The sequence below is a fragment of the Pteropus vampyrus genome, unplaced genomic scaffold (assembly GCF_000151845.1).
Source record: "Pteropus vampyrus isolate Shadow unplaced genomic scaffold, Pvam_2.0 Scaffold137, whole genome shotgun sequence".
NCBI classification, from domain to species: domain Eukaryota; kingdom Metazoa; phylum Chordata; class Mammalia; order Chiroptera; family Pteropodidae; genus Pteropus; species Pteropus vampyrus.
In genome coordinates, this window is record NW_011888918.1 from 4,920,852 (window position 1) to 4,939,972 (window position 19,121).

General features: G+C 36.2%; 1 protein-coding gene across 1 annotated transcript in view; it reads left to right on the top strand.

Annotated features, from left to right (window-relative positions):
- The window catches only part of TULP3 (tubby like protein 3), a 64,343-nt gene that overhangs the window by 36,303 nt on the left and 8,919 nt on the right, over positions 1-19,121 (top strand). Inside the window, exons 2-6 of the mRNA XM_011367857.2 lie at positions 5,686-5,737; positions 13,131-13,290; positions 14,001-14,177; positions 18,415-18,548; positions 18,921-19,118. Of these exons, the coding sequence (XP_011366159.1) occupies positions 5,686-5,737; positions 13,131-13,290; positions 14,001-14,177; positions 18,415-18,548; positions 18,921-19,118 (721 nt within the window). The remainder of the gene's footprint in view (positions 1-5,685; positions 5,738-13,130; positions 13,291-14,000; positions 14,178-18,414; positions 18,549-18,920; positions 19,119-19,121) is intronic.

Below are 19,121 nucleotides of genomic sequence, written 5' to 3' on the forward strand. Positions count from 1 at the left end.
GAAAACCAGAAGAGAGAAGGAGCAATTATGGGGATCATTTTATAAACTATATAAATGTCTAACCAATGTACTGTATACTTGAAACTAATTTAAAAATTTAAAAAATACAAAAAAATTGATAGAAATATATGGAAGAATGTTTGCTGCAATGTTAGTGGTGATCATCTCAAGATGGCATGATTATGAAAAGACCATTTCTTTTTCTTTAGACATTTTTATAGAATTTATGAAATATGTATTGTTTTTATAATCAACAAAGAAAAACATTAGAAAGAAAAAAAATAATCCATACAAAAAAGATTTGGCACCAGCAGTCTTAGTGTAACATACTATTTTTAAAATACTTTTAATTAAAGAAATAATATGCATATAAATAAAAAATGTGTGCAAGTTTTTCTGTAGGTATGTGCTTTCATTTCTCTTACATATATACCTAAGTGGAATTTCTGGGTCATATAGTAACTTTATGTTTAATCCTTTGAAGAACTGCTAGGCTGTTTTCCAAAGTGTCTGTACCATTTTACGTTCCCGCCAGCTATTATATGAAGATTCTGATATCTCTATATCCTTACCAACACTTGTTATTACATCTTTTTTATTATAACCATCCTTTTGGGTCTTGAGTGCTATCCCATTGTGCTTTCGATTTGCATTTTTGTGATGACTAATAATTTTGAGAATCTTTTCATGGCTTATTGGCCATTTGTATATCTACTTTGGAGAAATGTCTATTTATATTCTTTGCCCATGTTTATCTTTCAGTTGTTTATTTAAAGAGTTCTTTATATATTCTGAATACCAGAATAATCAGACATATGATTTGCAAATATTTTCTCTTATTCTGTGGGTTGTCTTTCAACTTCCTTTCTTCATCAATGTCCTTTGATGAAAAAAGTTTTAAATTTCAATGAAGTCCATTTCATCTATCTTTATTGCTCAAGCTTTTGGTGTCATATCTAAGAGTCTACTTCCAAATCCATTGTTGTGAAGATTTACGTTTTCTTCTAAGAGTTTTATAGTTTTAGCTCTTACAGTTGGGTCTTTGATACATTTTGAGTTAATTTTTATATATAATGTGAGAGAGGTCCAACTTTATTCTTTACATGTAGATATCTAGTTATTTAGTACCACTTGTTGAAGAGACTATTGTTTCATTGAATGATCTTGGCCCCCTCGTCGAAAATTGGCCATAGATGTATGAGTCTGCTGTGATTTTTGAGATGATTGTTTCCTTTCTCTTCAGTATCACTTTGTCCTCTGTGTGTATTCTATAAGCAATGTAATTTGGTTTATGCTTCATATAAAAGGAACTTCATATAAAAGGAAGCTTAAAATGTATTATTTTGTGTGTTGCCATTTTGTTTTATATTACATTTACAGTCAATTTATGGATTTGGGTTAAGGTGAAATTCATTTTCATTGATGTATAACATTCTATTGTATGACTATACCAGATTATATTATCTATTTTACTCTTATGAGATATTTGCATTGTTTTCAGTTCATCAATTCATCTAACAATTCTTAAAAATGTGCATACAGGAGTGGATGAGTAGGGGTGACCTTTTAGCAAATGTTTGTTAGATGAATGAGTGAATAATAGACAGGGGGATTAGGAAATATTTTTGGTGCCCATAAAAGAGATGGATATGTAGGGCACACTTTCAGAAAATTGTGTGCATTCCTCAGTGGTAAAGCCTGTAGGTATCTTCAGTTTAGACTTTGGCTGGATAGTAACTGGAGAGCAGTTCAAGAGAATGGTGTTTTGTGGGCATTATCATCTGCCACACTTGAGTAATAGATCTGTGTTTCTCTAAGATGTATGTTTAGGGTTTTCCCTGTTTGTATCAAGCAAATAGGAAATGTTTCATGAGAAATATGGGAGGAAAAATAGTAATTTCATTTCTTTTACTCTGCAGGAATTCTTTGTTTTTGTTTTTGTTTTCATAGTAAGCTGTTAATTTAGACCATAGCTCTGTACAAAAATAAAATGGTTTTCATTAGATTAACAATTTAAATACTTGGTAGAACATTCTTTTTCATTTTTTTATAGCTCATCTTTGGAATTGATATTCAGTTCATGCTTTCCTTTTCTTGATCCAGGATTGTAATCACTTTGTTGGCTTATATCCACTCGTGCAAAAAAGACAGTTAACACATTTCTGTTACAAGCATAATAATCAGCCCCAGTGGTAGTTGCTTCCCCAACACTTCAGGCATCCATCTATACATGGATTGTTGCTAAATGCAGTTAAGGATTAAACCTCGCCTTCATCCCTTCATTGGTTCCTACTCCTGACTTCCTAGGTCCTAAGCAATTTCCAAGATTTCTCTCTTGCAGCAAAGTCTTGTATGTTAATTAACTATATATTACCTTTCTACTTTGTTATCTCATAGACATCTCCTGCTCAGTTCTCCAATTCAGTGTTTAAGCTGACTTCGCCATTTTCTCCTCTACACATTATGCTAAATGAAATCAGTCAGACAGGGAAAGACAAATATATGTGTCTCCCACTTTCCAAAAGTTTGTGTTATGCTACTTTGCTTTTACAAAAAACCCTACATTAGTACCTGTTTTGCTAACTGAAATAAATCCAAAGAAGATTTTCACGTTTACAAAGGCAAACAAGGAAAAACAGCATTCAGAATTTGTTTTGCAGCCACTATGGAGGTGGCACACACCCCAAACAGTGAGAGTGGCACTGCCAAGCTCCTTCCCTGGGAACTGTACTCAGCATCAAGCTGCCATAGCTTTGAACAGTGTCTGTGAACATGTGTGCTTTATCTCTATTTATTTTGTGCATCTGTTTGTGCAATATGTCATAAGGTATCAGAAAAGCCTAAGAGAGCTTGTAAGGGTGCATAGTGTACAACTAGATGTAATTATGCATATTTGGTATGATTTAATAAAGTATTTTTTAGGTCTGAGAATTCTCAAAATGTTTTCCATATAAATGAATGGTAATTGCTTCTTTGCTTTCTGCCTCTCAGCTTACAAAAGGTTTTATAGTAATGCTCTACTTTCAAAAAGCAGAGGAAACCTGTACTTAGGATTTCACTTATATGTGGAATCTAAAAAAACAAAACAAAAAAAACCCAAGCTCATAGATACAGAAAACAGTTTGATAGTTGCCAGAGGGTGGGGAGTAGGTGAAATGGGTGAAAGGGGTCAAAAGGTACAAACTCCTGATTATAAAATAAATAAGTCATGGGATGTAATGTACAGTTTGATGACTATAGTTAATAATACTGTATGGCATATTTGAAAGTTGCTATCAGTAAATCTTGAAAATTCTCATCAGAAGAAAAAAATGTGTAACTACGTGGTGATGGATGTTAACTAGACTTAACTGTGGTAATCATTTCATCGTGTATACAGATATAGAATCATATTGTACACCTGAAAATAATATAAGGTTGTATGTCAATTATACCTCATATTTAAAAATTTTTATAAAAATTTTTTTAAAGAGGAATTCTGTTTTGTGTTGGTTTACTAACCAGGCTTGGTTAGGTGTGCTGTAGGTTTGCTATTCAACAACTTAATTTGAAATGAAGGAAAGAGAACATTAAAGGAAAAAAAATACACATTTAGTAAGATCATATTCTAGTGTAGGCTAGAAATTCTAGTTCAGATTTAATATAAGTATATAAAATATCTATTATTTCTGCTGTTATAATTTAACACTAGAGCTCAGAGAAAGTGTTGCTTTCGATGTGTAGAAGGTATCTAAATGTTACAATTATGTAGCATCTTTTTAGTGCCTCTTTGTTCAGGTTAAATGCTTTGATTATACCCTGTTTATTTCAATTGTTCAGCTTGCCTCGGCTTGATGAAAGGAATTAAGGGGTGTCAAGACAGGGCATTAAAAACACACCTGGTTTCTTCACGATTAGAGGCCTTAAGAGAAATGTTTGAGGACTTTAGTCATATGTCAGAATTTAACATTACTGAGGTTTTAGCATTTGAGGGAGAGGGGAGAATAGGATAATTTTTGTCTTAGTAGTTTTATGTAAATCTTTAAAAGATTTATACTAATATCTATGGAATACAAAGGACATTGTAGCACTGTATTCATAAAGCTAAAACTTTGAAGTATGCGAATGAGGATTGACGACATTAAAGAAAACAGGAACATATCTAGGAGAAATGTAGGCCACAAAGTTGAGGTTAGAATTATATCTGACATTTTTATTTGTTTGTTTGTCTTTCTTTTGAGCAGAAAAAAGGAGATGATTTATTTTGAATACCCAGTTTTGTTTTTTTTTTAACGTAAAGGATATAAGGGAATTAATAGACGAGTTTGTCAGAGAACCAGAATGCACCTCCACATCTATATGTAAAGGGTTATTAAATCTACTTACTGGTTAATAGGCAGAAAGGTTCTTGAGGATAGTATGTAAATTCCAAGGTGCCGTGCATTATTATAATGCATAAAACTTGCTAAAATGTAGTAATGTAGTGGTAAACCATTAAACAATGGATAGATTTTGTGTATTTACCCCAAATGCAGGAAAGGCCATGCTTCCCCCTTTGTAGCCATGGAATTGTCTTTTTAAATAGGACCTTCTTATTATAGTTTTTTTTTTTTTTCTTTTCTGATAGTAAGCTCCTACTAAAAATTTATAATACAAGTTATTGAGAACCATCCTGCCTTATTTCATACTTTACTCTTTCCAAGAATGCCTAGTCACAAAATAAAATCTTCAATTAGGAAATTGTCAAAAATAGAAAAGGCTTCAGAGAGTTAGAAAAAAGTTCAAAAGGGTTGGTTTGTCATTTCGATTCCATTTTTGTCATTGTTTTCTTCCATCAAGAAAATCTGCTGGGGGATTGCGGGAGGGTGAAGTGGGTAAAGGGGATCAAATATACGGTAGCTGAGGGAAACTGGACTCTGGGTGGTGATCACACAGTGGAATGTATAGATGTTAAATTATAATGTACACCCAAAAGTTACATAGTTGTATTAACCCGTGTTACCCCAATAAGCTTAAAAAAATTAGAAATAAATAAAAAGAAAATCTGCCTCCTAGTAGTATTAGGTCTTGTCTGTGTGCATCCATACTTATAGTATCTTTTGACGACTGGCATGTTAAACTTGAAAAATAAACCTGGATCTTAAGGAAATCAGTGGGATATAGTAAGATGCTGTATACAATCTAATTCTCCCTTTCTTAGAACTAGCTCCGAAAAAAATGAAAAGTGAAATATATTTGGTTTTAGGTGGAATTTAGACTCTAGAAAGAAACCAGGCTTAAGAGTCTGTTTCTGCTGTTTAACCTTGTGTGTGTGTGGCTCTCCTAGTCTCTTTAAAGTGTGAAAAATAACAATACAGAGTCATAGCATTGTTTAACTAAAACAATGCGTGTAAAACACTTAGTAGTGTGTCCAGAATATAATAAAGAAAAAAAAATTCCTACATGCATGGAGTCTTGTGTTATACATCTTTTTTTTAATCCTTTGGTTATTTCAGCCTCCTCAGGTCCACTGTGGAATAAGTGTGGCATTAAGGGTGGCAAGTGCTCCTGCAGTCAGTGTGGGCAGCATCTAGAAACTGATGCTTTCCCTAGGCAGAATTAATTGGTTCCAAATATCCCAAAGGAGTAGATACAAGGAAAAGATGAAATTGACATGGCTTTAAAAGGATCTTCTCTTTATATGCTTTTCATTTTTTTTTTAAACAGTGCCTTTGAAGATGAGACCATGAAGCTTCGACAGCTGAAACTAGATAATCAGGTGAGCAGAGTCTCTTCTTTTGAAGTATAAGTGAAGCCCTGAACTGACCACGATGCCAGTGGTCTTGGCTCTGAAGTCTTGGCAGGGTCACGGAAAGACTGGAAAGGAAAAGGCTCTGATGTTACTCACTAACAGTGTCTAGAGTTAGTATTTGCTGAACTAAGGCCCTGGGCTATGGCAAAACCAAAGTGCTTTGAGGAGATCAATAAAACTGGCCTTGAATTTATAATCACTGAAAATTCCTTGGCACCTTTCACAAGAATTATAAGAATGTTAACATTGTAATTCTATGTAGTTATTTGGTCCTGCTGCCTTAAATACCTCTCTACACTGTAATTACATTTAATGACAAGATTTTTTTCTTATCCTAATGTGCTTATCTGAACATGCTGCTGTACTGTTTAAAGAAGTCCATTGCCTACAGAATAATTTCCTTCACAGCACTGGTCCCAGTTTTAGCTACACATTAACTTTTTCTCTTTGGAATGATTTGATTATATCTGTTTCCTCCACTAGACTAAGTTCCATAAGAATACGAAGCAAGTCTGTTTATTATGACTATTATATCAGAAGTTCCTGGCATAAGGCTGGGCACATAATAATCCTTCATTCAATATTTTAGCGAAAGAAGGAATAAATGAACAGAGTTTTGTATTGTCACATGCTATGATCATCTTGATTAGTCAGCTTAAAACCTATACTCAACAGAGCAGTTTGCTTTTTCATGTGAATGTTTTCTAATTTAGGAAATTTTATAGCTCCTGTCTACCTATGTAGGACCTTTACCAACCAAAGTGTCTAAACTCCAGAGGTGACAAAAAAATATATCTAAAGTTTTGTCTTGCTTCTTTATCTTGCCATTGGAATTAATAATGGGACTTATAGCGTAATAAATTACTTTAAAGGTAGACTCATTAAAAACTAGTAAAGAGGTCTGGGCAGACCGCGAGAGGTGCGGAGCAGGGCGAGGCAGAGGATGGAACGCCACGCCCATCGCTGGAACCACATTGGCACTTGGCACTCGAGTGTGGCCTTCCCTGCGGGGCACTTTTCCAAGCCCTTCGTGGTGATGGCGCCACCATGGAGACTGTCATCGCGTTCCACTGCCCCTCAGACCACCAGAGGGTGGGACGTGGCGCCCAGTGGTCTTCAGGGATCCCGTGTGGAAGCCCACGCCACCACAGGAGATCTTAAGCTTCAAGGCTGCAGTGATCGCCTTCCTCGTCCGCTGCGCCAGTGTCCTGCTTGCCAGGGCCTTTCTCACCTGCAGCCTCATGCGGTGAATGGAGAGGAGTGAGCCTCTGTGCTCAGACAGGGCAGCTCCAGCCGCACAGCTCGGCCTAAGGGCCTGAAGGACAACAGCAGCACCATGGCAAGCCTAAAGCTGTGCCGCCTTACCCATCCGGTCATGCAGCAGCCACAGCTTCACTGCCCTTGGCAAGGACACCACAAGGCCGGCCAGTGTGGACAAGGACCCTGGGGCCCAGCGCTCTGAAGTCTTTCCCACGCCCGGTGACAGTACAAACAGCATACCTTGCCTACAGCTGGCTGCGGGAGTGCCTGCTCACCATGCACTCCACTCCAGGAGGGCCAGGCCTGCCCCATGAGCTGGTCATCTGCATCTCCAAGTGTGTCCAGCTCCAGTCTGATCAGTGAAATCCACTTAGAGAGACTTCAGTGCACGCCCAACGCTGGGAGCCCCAGCTGGGGTGACCTGTCCCCTAGGGAGCGTTGCCGTAGCAGTTTTTATGGCTTGAAACCACTGCTAAGATTAAGTATACCAGCTACAGCCTCCCTCCAACCTGCTTCCTTTAAAGAGACCAGGGGACATTTTAAGCAAATATAGTTTTTCAGGGCAGAGTAGGAAAACTGCAACAAACTTCCCAGCAGTTACTGATGGCTGCCTCTGCACCTTCCTCCCAGGGCGTGCTCCCTCTAAGTGGAGACTCAGGCAGGGGTATGCATCCATCATAATTGAAATAAACAATTCTAATACTGAAGAAAGTAAATGAAAGGAGGAAAAACTAATTTTCCCAGGACCATGGAGAAAATTCTGATTTTATATATATATATTCCCCCCACAAAGATCAGAATAATTATAATGAGTCTTTATTTTCTACGTTCTATTGCATAGCAAACTGTATTTAGGGAAAAATAACCACAAAGCTTAGATCTTTGTTTGATTTATTTTTATAAGGCTAAATGGCATATTTCTTGTTAACATTAAATGAAATCCATGGTCAACTACCAAGTAATGATATAAGACATGTTTTTTAATTTTGTGTGGTTTCTGAATTTTGTATATTGATATATTTTCTGGATTTAAAAAAATTGCCCAAATATTTTGTAAATTTTATTCTTTTCAGTGAGAGTGCTACATGTGGCATATATGTGGTATAAATGTTGGGATTTTGTAAGCCCTTTTATAGCACAAATATTTTTTAAGTTGTTTTTAATGGTTATAAAAGCATATTGGAAGAATTCAAATAATACAAAAAAAGATATTTGATGAAGAATCTACTCCCCACCTTACTTAGCTCAGTTCTTTACCAGAGAATGTCACTGACTTCTAATGTGTCCTTCTAGAGATAGCCAATGAAGATAAAGACATATAATTTTACTGGATTTTTTTTTATTAAAAAAAATCTCTTTGGACCAGACGTATAAATGTGGGTGTTAAATAGAGTACGAGAACACTATTAGAGCCCTGTAATGCTACCATGTGCATGAGAAGGTTACTCAACCAGGGGGTCAGGGGATTTTCACAAATGTAAGCTGAACATTCAGATGGCCTGTAGCAACGCACCAGGTAGTGAGTAAAACTGGGCTGGAAATCGGAAGACTTTGGTTCCAGTGCTTCCAACTCTGCCTTTAATTAGCTGTGTAATTTTAGGTAAGATCCATAAACTTGATGGGCCCCAGTTATTATTAGTCAGATTGGATAAAATAATAGAATGTTAGGAAAGATCTTAGAATATGAAAGTTAGAGAGAGCTGATGGAGGTATACTGAGGAAAGCTAGGTTGCTGTTTTCAGTCTGGGCAGTATCTTGGTGGGAAGCTCACAGTCTGGGCCATGCTAACCTATCTGAGGAATACAGTACACTCCCATCAATGACAGTGGCTTACTCTGATAGAGATGGTCAGGCAGTGATTTTGAACAACTTTATTGGGATGTGATTCACATACTATAAATATATACCCAGTTAAAGATGAAAAGGTTTATCCATGTTTTAGCCTACATTAGTACTTCATTCCTTTTTATTGTTGAATAACATTCGATTTTGTGCATATACCACTTTTTGTTTATCCAATCATCAGTTGATGGACATTTGGGTTGTTTCCACATTTTGGCTATTATAAATAATGCCACTCTGAACATTCGTGTACTAGTTTTTGTGTAGAGTTGTTTTCATTTCTCTTGGATAATATATTAAAGTATAGGTATACCAAGGTATACCTAATATATCTTGGGTAATAGGACTGGAATTGCTGAGTCATATGGTTAACTCCATGTTTAACATTTTAAGTAACTGCCAGACTGTTTTCCAAAGTCACTGAACTATTTACATTCCCATCAGCAATGTATGAGGCTTCCTGTTTCTCCACATCCTTGCCAATACTTATTGCCTATCTTTACTTACAGTCATTTTAGTGGGCATGAAGTGATCTTATTATAGTCTTGATTTGCATTTCCTTGATGACTGATGATGTTGAGCATTTTTTAAGTATTTAGTGGCCAATTTGTATATCCTATGGAGAAATGTCCATCTAGATCCTTTACCTATTTTTTAAAATTGGGTTATTGCCTTTTTGTTGTTGAGTTGTAAGAGTTCTTTATATAGTCTAGACCCAAGTTCCTTATCAGAAATATTATTTGTAAATATTTTCTTCAGATTTTATGGGTTGTCTTTTTACTTCTTGATGGTGTCATTTTCAACACAAAAGGTTTAATTTATCTATTTTTTCTCTTGTGATTTGCACTTTTTGGTGTCATATCTAGGAAACCATTGTCTGTCTACCCAAGGTTGCAAAGACTTGCTACTACGTTTTTTTTTCTAAGAGTTTTACACTTTCTTTGATCTGCTTTGAGCTAATTTTTATATGTAGTGTGAGATGGGGGTCCAGCTTCATTCTTTCACATGTGGATATCCAGTTATCCCACTACCATTTATTGAAAAGCTATTCTTTCCCATGGAGTATATTTTGCTTTTATTTTTAATAATTTCACTAGAGCGCATATTTTCAGGATATGTGGACACCTTAGCTGGCTACAGAATATAAAGATTTTCAGACTCTTCCAGTGATGCTACTCAGACATGGATGCATCTTAGGCAGAGAACATTTATGCCATCTTGTGGACAATGATTAAAGTACAACATAGTCCCTTTAGGTCAGGTTGCCCATCTATTTGTACATATACCCTTCTAAGAGAGGTAGTCATCGGTGCATTGAATTAGAATTTTCATAAGTCTGATATAAAGCTTTTAGTTTTATTTTACTGTGATTTCACTCTATGTGCCAGGGAGGTTAGTTATTTTTCAGCCAAACTGATAGATCTCAGGCAACCATTCTGACCTTGTTGCTTGTACCTTGTGGTCAGCTAGTCTATTCCAGGAGTTTCATAATGTAACCAGCCCATCATCTCTAGGGAGTCCTTGGAAAATTGAGAATCAGTGAAGTTATTATCATTAATTTGAGGCTTGCCCGAGTTTTATTATTATTATTTTTTGGAGTAAGCCCTTTGATAGAAATTATATCCTCTCTGTTTTTAACCTCCTTTGTTTTCTCATTTATTTTGGCATCACCATTCAGTATATTGCCCTCAGGGAATGATAGTAGGGCATACCACCAGATTTAATTTCCAAGGTAATTGGGAAATTTAAAGGTTCAGTTTACGTGACATTTAAAGTACTGAAGTCAACCTATCTTACTTGAATAGAGGGCATTGAACAGTCACCTTTGGTTCTCTTCCTGACTCCTCCGACCTCCCTCTAAGTTTGTAAGGAGTTCTTTGTTTATGCAGCCTCCTTTAAAGCACTCTTAGCTTTTTAGGAAAAGTGGAACATAAATGAAATATGCTTTGACATTGTTACTTGAAACTCAATTAGCACCTCTCCTCCCCCATCCAAACTATGTGAGGATGATTAAAATGCTAAATCAGGTGACAGCTTCCACCAAATGGCAGTTTTCCCATGCATAATATTGACCTTAAACAATAGCCAGATATTTCTCCAGCAAAATGGGTTTATTCAGGAACAAAGAATTGCAGTTCAGGTCATGCAGTCTAATGGCGAATGTCCTGCAAGTCCAGAGAAACAAAGGAGAGGACCACTCTATTTTGAACTTGGGAAGGACTGTTGTAAAAAAAGAGTCCATTGGAAAACACTGAAATTTCAAAGTATAATGACTTTTCTTTGGCTGAGTTATGGCGGTCTCCCATTGGCCGAGCTGTTCCTGGGCAAGGAGGAATCTTCTTTTTCCTGCTGAGGTGGTACAGTAGTATCTCTACCTGTCAGAGATGCAAGGTGTGTCTCTTCCTGTTGGGGTCAGTAGTGTGTTGAGTGGCCATGGAGAAGCCTTACATAGTTTCTTGTGCTCAAAGAGAGTAAGCTCACCCAGTAAAAAGAATACTCTTGTCTGGCAGTTTCAACAATTCTCTTTCTTGGACAGGTTGGATAAACCCTGCCAAAATCTAGCTCTTGGTTCCCCTTTTCTAGACCACAGGCAGAATACTCCTTTTCTGTACAACGTTTTTTCTTTATATACGTTAATAAAGTAGACTAGCTGTAGCTTGTGTTTTTGTTTCAGCAATTGTTTCACAGTTATGAGAGTATATGAAACTAAATAGTTGTGGACACATGGATAAGATGTGGCAGTGTATCATGTCTTTATACTTGGTATTTACCATCTCTTCATGCAAGTTACTTCTTATCCATTATACCAGACCTCTTAGTTGCTAGTAAGCTCTGTGGGGAAGACTTCATTATAGTCTCCTTTGTGTTTAGTGGTCCTGGTATATTAAGGTCCAACTATTCATATTCATGAATATCAAAAGAATCTCAAAAACCCCAATTATTCCTTCCCAACTTGCTCTAAGTTCTCAATTCATTCTTGACATTATGTCCATTTTTGGCACATTATCTTAGTTCCCCATTCTTTTTCCTTATACAATAAATCCTCATTTAATGTCATTGATAGGTTCTATGATTTTAAGCAAAACATTGTATAATGAAACCAGTTTTACCATAGGCTAATCGATATAAACAAGAGCAAAGTTCCTACACATCCCATCAACGTTATAACAAAATGACATTGTTCAGGGACCTGCTGTAAACAAGGTTGGGTGAAAAAGAATAGTTGTTTCTTCTGTGGCTTCTGAATCTATCTGCATGCTTTCATCAGCCCAGTTAAGGAAAAGTACACTGTCGATAGTATTGCCTCTTAGAGTACCTTCTTATCAGTGGCACTTTTTAAAAGTAATATTAATGAAAAAAAGTAAATAGATAGCTTTTTGCCCAAAACACAATAAAGTAGGTTTTAATATCTTTGCTTTTAAATCATAGCTTAATTTTTTAGCTGAGGACTTGGTACTTTCCAAGTACTATTGGTACTATTCTGAGATATCCCAGATCCACAATAATTTATTATAAGCTCTTATTTGCCAAAGCTTAAAAATAGTACATGTGCTAGTACCTTCCTTTCTATCTTGTTGGACTTCTCATGCTTTTTTTCTGACTTTTCTTGGTACCATATTACCTTGCTTTTAGTCATAGAGTTGATTGCATTCTATTTGGAATGTTCCAGTTGCTATTTTTTTTCCCTTTTTACTTTGGTCTTAATTTGTTTGATTTATGAATATGTAAAAATGATCAAGAAAGCAAAACTAATTGCTCTTGCTAATTAAAACATGAAAATAATTGAGGTTAACAGGATAATAAGTTATTATTTTCTTTCAATTACAAAAATGAGAAAAATTTAGAAAACTAGAAAAAGGAAAATAATTGCCTATATTCTACCACCCAAAGAATATATTTCCTTTTGTTCCTTTATCTTTTTTCCTATGCATATGCGTTTTTATAGTTTAAACTTGCTATTGTGCATTGACAATAATATGATAATTACTATGCATATTTTAAATAGACTTGGATCAAGGTCTCAGCCTGGCTAGGAATGCATTTGTATCATTTAAAATATATACTTATAGGTGTTCAGTAAATATTTATTAAGTGAAATGGATGAATCCTTGCCCCTCTTTGTGCCATAATTTTCTTCTTGCTCAAGTGGGAAAATTAATTTACAAGAGGTTTTGTGAGGATCAGTGAAACACTGTAACTGTTCGAAGTAGCTAGGTCTTATCATAATTCTGGCAATAATATCATAATATTTTCCTAGAGAGCACTGCTGGAGAAGAAGCAGAGAAAAAAGCGCCTTGAGCCACTCATGGTACAGCCAAATCCAGAAGCCAGGCTACGTCGGTCAAAGCCAAGAGGTAGTGAGGAGCAGACTCCTTTGGTGGAACCTCATACCCCTAACAACAATGTCATCCTGCATGGTGTGTATTTAGGCAGCATGTCTTACTGCTGGGGTACAGTTTTTACAAAACTAGGAGAAGGCAGGAGGATTCTTAGATGGACCAAAGAAATGATATTAGCATCATTACTAGGGTACCTTCATAAATTTTTATAATCAAATTCTGGGTCTTCAAGTTGAATAAAAGCAATGGTCTGATCAGTAGAAGATACTTTAAAGTTTATGTCCATCTTAGAACTGTTATTTTAGATGCCAAATGAATAATTAGTCCAGAATAGCCTATTTGAGAAACTTATATCCTTGATTGTTAGAGTTAACCTTGAAGCCAGGAGTAGGTAGAGAGTATCTGTTCTTGCAGTAGATAAGGACCCAAAGGATCATCTGAGATGATGAGAGGAAGAAGGAAGAGTAGGATCAAGAGCCTCTAAGTCAAGCCCCCTGAGCTATTACCTTGGACAGGATTTGAACTTTGGAGGACCTACTTTGTTTTCATAGTTTCATTCTTAAGTTTCTAAAGACAACATCAAGTACATTTTCTTTTAATAAGAGTCAGAACATATTACTAAAATGAGCACCAGTCCTGGATTACTCTGTTAATGAATGTCTTCATGGTTGTTAAGGAAAGACAAGTGAAATGGTTTGGTGGTTCTTAATTCTGATCACGTACACCAAACCCTCGCAGCTAAATAGTGGACTATACTTTTTTTTTCTTTCTTTTCTTTTGGCCCCCAGGCATTGATGGTCCAGCTGCTTTCCTGAAACCAGATGCTCAAGATTCAGAGACCAAACTTCATGTTCTCTCAGTTGGCTCTTCTGCTACAGAAGAGGATACTGAAGGGAGTGTTGATGGGGAATGCACTTCGGATGTGGCTCCCAAGCCAGATCTTCAGGAGATTCTCCAAAAACACGGTGAGGATTCGTCATGGTTTTGAGGCAATTAATCATCTTAGTCATTTACAATCTTTTCCTCTACTTTCTTTCATTGTCGGCCGACAATCTAGATGACTCACAGTTGCTTGTAATGTGGCTTAGGGCTTTACAGAGGTGACAGTATTAGGCATCTTTGACATCTGAGAATTGGTCATGGTCAACAATGGTAGTATTTATCATATTGCCTGAGAAAAATAAGATAATTAAATCAAATGTAAAATAGCATTAGCTACTATATATACGACTCTTTCTTTTCGATATTTTGTTTTTAGTTCCTACCCTTTTCCTTTGACAAGGTCACCACTCAACACCCCTATTCAGTCTCCATTTCACAGATTATATTGATCTAGTGATAAGGGGAATGATGAATAGCTAGCTTAATGGAAACACAAATTGGATCAAAATATACTTAAGTTAATACTTTTTCCACTAGAGGCTACTTTCTGCCAGTTGGAATTACCATTTCCATAAATATTACCATATATATCAGAGGTTCCCGTTAGTCTTTTTTCCTTCTTAGAAAAATTATAGGAGAAGGAATTAAGTGTTCCCTTTTCAGATGAGAAGACTGAAGCCCAATAATAAATAAATATTTATTGGGTGCCTACTTTCTAATAGGCATTGCTAGGTCCTGGGCTGTATGAATCAGAAGATTGTACCACAAAATGGTAGAATAGATGTACATTCAAACAAACTAATATATTCATTCATTTAGAAAGTATGTATTGAGTATATACTGTATGTCAGGCATTGTTCTAGGCACTTAGGATACCATAGTAAACAAGGTCCCTTCTCTTGTGGAGCCTTTTTCTGTTTGAGGCTTCATATCCTTAATTGCCAAGAGAGCATGGAGAGAGGGATGTCTAACCCAGAGTTGAAGGTTTGAAAAGCTTTCCAGAGAAAGTGATGTCTAAGCTAGAGTCTGATGCAGGAAGAGGAGCTGGCCAATTCAGAATGGCTGGAGCTGAGGGGATGACGTGATAAGATTTGGAAGGGGAATGTAGAGAGTTGAGCCCGGAGAGGTAAGTGGGCTCTGATTATATAGGACATTATAGACCATGTTAGGAATTTGGACTTTATCTGAAGAGTAGTAGGAACTGATGAGGATTTTAAGCTGAGAAATGATATCATCAGATTTGGGCTGTAGAAAAATTACTCTGCACCGTAAGGAATGAATTGGAGGTGGGGCAAGTCTGGAAGCAGGAAAACAAATTAGGATGTGGTTTGGCTGATGGCTTGTCCTAGAGTGTTCTAATATGGTGTATGCAAGAGTAAAAAACAAATATAATTACACTGAGAGGGCAATGAAAAGGGACAAGAAAGGCATCAAAATGAGGTGGTGATTAAGCTGAGCCTTGAGGGATGCATGTCCTGTGCACTGGTGTCTCCTGTGGAAGCAACTCGAGACTGACATTTTAAATATCAGGCATTTATATGTCAGGCATTTGGCATACATTATTTCAATTAATTTAATATTTATAACAGTACTTTGAGGGGGTTATACATATTCATTTTTTCCACTTTACATATAAGAAAATTAGTTCTCAGAGAGAGGCGAAGTAAGTTGCCATAGATCATACTGCTAGTTAGTTGGCAAACTTGGGCAGAAGAAATAACATGTGCAAAGGCATCAGGTATAAAAAACATGGTATGTTTGTGCAAACAGGGACAGATGACTAGAGTATGGGATATGGCAAAGGCAGCATAGCTCTGGAGCCAGTTTGCTCGGTTTCGAATCTCAACTCTGCCACATCTGGCTGGTGCCACATCTGGCTGGGAAAGGAAAAACACCTTAACTTTTCTGCATTGGTTTCCCCGTCAGTAATAAGGACGTGATCCTAGTAATTCTCTTATTACTTTACTACCACTATTATTACAACAAAAGAAAGAGTAAAGTGAACTTTTAGTATAACTGAAAGCTAACTTACTTACCCTCAGTCATCTAGCTGAACAGTAGCAGACCTAGATTTTCTGATTCTTAGTCTAGTTCTTTATTCCTTATTGTAAATACCATGGTGTCCCCTTTTACCTTGCCCTACTAAGTGACTGCTGTGTTCTTTCTCAGAATTAGCCTTTCAGTGCCAGATGCATTAATGTCTTTCATGTTTCAAACAGGTTGCATCATGACCACAAAACCCATTAAGTGCTCTCTCAATTAAGATTTAAGAAATGTCAATTTGGCAGGTTATGCCCCTTCAGTGGGTCCAGTTTACACATTTGGGAGAAATCTTTGATCTCCATCGTAAGACATATACTCACATAAACTGAGTTCTTAGTATAAAAATAACATTTGAAAACTTAGTATTAAGTGAAAGGATCCATATGACAGTGGGATCCCAATAATTTTATGCCTTTTTGCTACCAAAAAAGTTAATATTTTAGAAAACAAAAGAGAAAATATCCTTTACAAACCAAAGAATTTTTTATAATAGCTTTATTGAGATTAATTCATATACCATACGATTCACCCATTTAAAATGAACAGTTCATTGATGTTTAGTGTATCTGCAGAGGTTTGCAACCATCATCACAATCAGTTTTAGAACATTTTCATGACCCCCCCCAAAAGAAACCTCATACCTATTAGTAATCACTTCCCATTTCTCTCTACCACCACCCCTCCTATTCCTGATATTTCATGTAAATAGAATCATACTCTATGTGTCCCAGTATGACTGGCTTCTTTCATTTAGCATAATGTTTTCAAGGTTCATCCATGTTGTAACTTGTATCAGTACTCATTCCTTTTATTGTTGAATAACATTACATTGTATGGATATACCATATTTTATCTCTTCATCAGCTGATAGACATTTGTGTTGTTTCGACTTCTGGCTACTATGAGTAATGTTGCCGTGAACATTCATGTATAAGTTATTGGGTGGAAATATGTTTTCACTTAGACCTTCTGATTGGCCTCTGTCTTGTCCTTGGGTGTCTTTGAGAAAAGCTAACACCAATCTATTTGTTAACTGTAAAAACAGATCATAGTTTTCCCTCCTCTGAGATGGTGAATGTGGGCAGGAAATGGTTTGGAGAAAAAAACCACACTGCTTGTTGTTAAGTCTACTTATAAATTCATGATTTGGGAGCTGTTTCAACTATTATATGAAGGATAACGTCACCCTGTAGACTAAGGAAAAAAAGGAATTGAGTTTCTGTCTTAGCTCTACCTCTTTCTCTTGGGTTCTTGGATTTTCCCTGAGCCTCCTGCTCTCACATGTAAGCATTAAGTCCCATACATCTTTTTTATAACACATATCACACTTTATTTTATGTCCGTGTTTCTCTCCAGATATGTTCTGTAAACAAAAAAGAAACAAAACAAAAAATAAGACTACCAATATCTCAAACTCATATAAATATGACGACAAAATGAAAAAATCATTTTTAATCAAATAGTTTTTAATTTTCTGTCAGAGGTGCTTCATAAATCTAAGGTAGTACTATTTCAGACATTCCCAACTTGAATTAGTTAGACTCGAAATGAACAAAATGCAGGGGGAAAAAAAGGTGTCTGATACAGAGAACAATGGATCGCTGAATTTTTTTATTGTGGTAAGAATACATAACAAAATTCACCATTTTAACCACTTTTAAGTATGCAGCTCTGTAGCATTAAATACATTCACATTATGCAATTATCACCACTACTCATCTTCAGAACTTTTTCATCATCCTAAAATAAAAATCTATACCCATAAACAATAACTCCCCATTCTCCTCCTCAGCCCCTGATAATCACCGTTCTACTTTCTGTCTCTATGAACTTGACTATTCTAGGTACCTCATGTAAATAGAATCATACAGTAGTATTTGCCCTTTTGTGTCTGGCTTGTTTTACTTAGCATAATGTCTTCACTATTCATCCATGTTGTGGCATGTGCCAGAATTTGATTCCTTTTCAAGGATGAATAATATTCCATGTATGTATACACCACAATTTATTTATTCATCAGGTGATGGATATTTGGGTTGTTTCCACCTTTCAAATATTGTGAATAATGCTGCTATGGAAATTGGTATACTAATATTTAGGTACACGAGATACCTAGAATAGTATATGAAGAAAGAATTGTCAAAATTAAAATTTAGATAAAGTAGCTGGGTTTTAAGTCAGAATAGCTTGGAATGTTTTAAGCAAAAAAAATTCTCTTTGGTTCAAAGATTTCTTTTTTAAAATCAGTTTTGTTGACAATTCTTCCTTTTCTGCCAGGTATCTCAGGTAGTTTGAACTTCGATGAGGAGGAGACTGATGAGGAGGAGGAAGAAGGAAAAAAATTGAGATCTCATTCACCATATTCAGAGGCAGAGAGACCCAATTCTGCACCCAGCCAGAAATCAACCACAGTATGTAGTTCTGAAACTTCTTTCTTTGGACTTAATTTAACTATTTCCCAAATATATCTTCAATATTTAAATAGCATTACTAAATGAGGGTTGCTTCAAAAGACTTAAACTCAGATTTAGACTTAAAGTTTATGACCTCTAATTTCTTGTGTCTAGCCAGCTATTATGAAGGTATATCCCATTTTCACACTTGACTCCTTCATTACTCTCAATATTCATACTTACTTAACTTCTCAGAGTTTCCCCTTTTGTCAAAAGACTGAAGACATAGGGGTAAATCAATAAGTTATTTTAACTATTAAGTGTTTCTCAAAGAGAGTACAAAGTTTTCTGACCCCACTTTCTCTTGCTTATGTATGGCTATTCTTTCAGGAGACGGGAGCTTCCGGTACTACTGCCCAACAAACCGATAACCAGCTGGGAGAAGTAGAGAATTTAGAGGACTTTGCTTATAGTCCTGCCCCTCGAGGTATCACAGTAAAGTGTCGGATAACCAGGGATAAAAAAGGAATGGATCGGGGTCTCTTCCCCACTTACTATATGCACTTGGAAAAGGATGAAAATCGGAAGGTA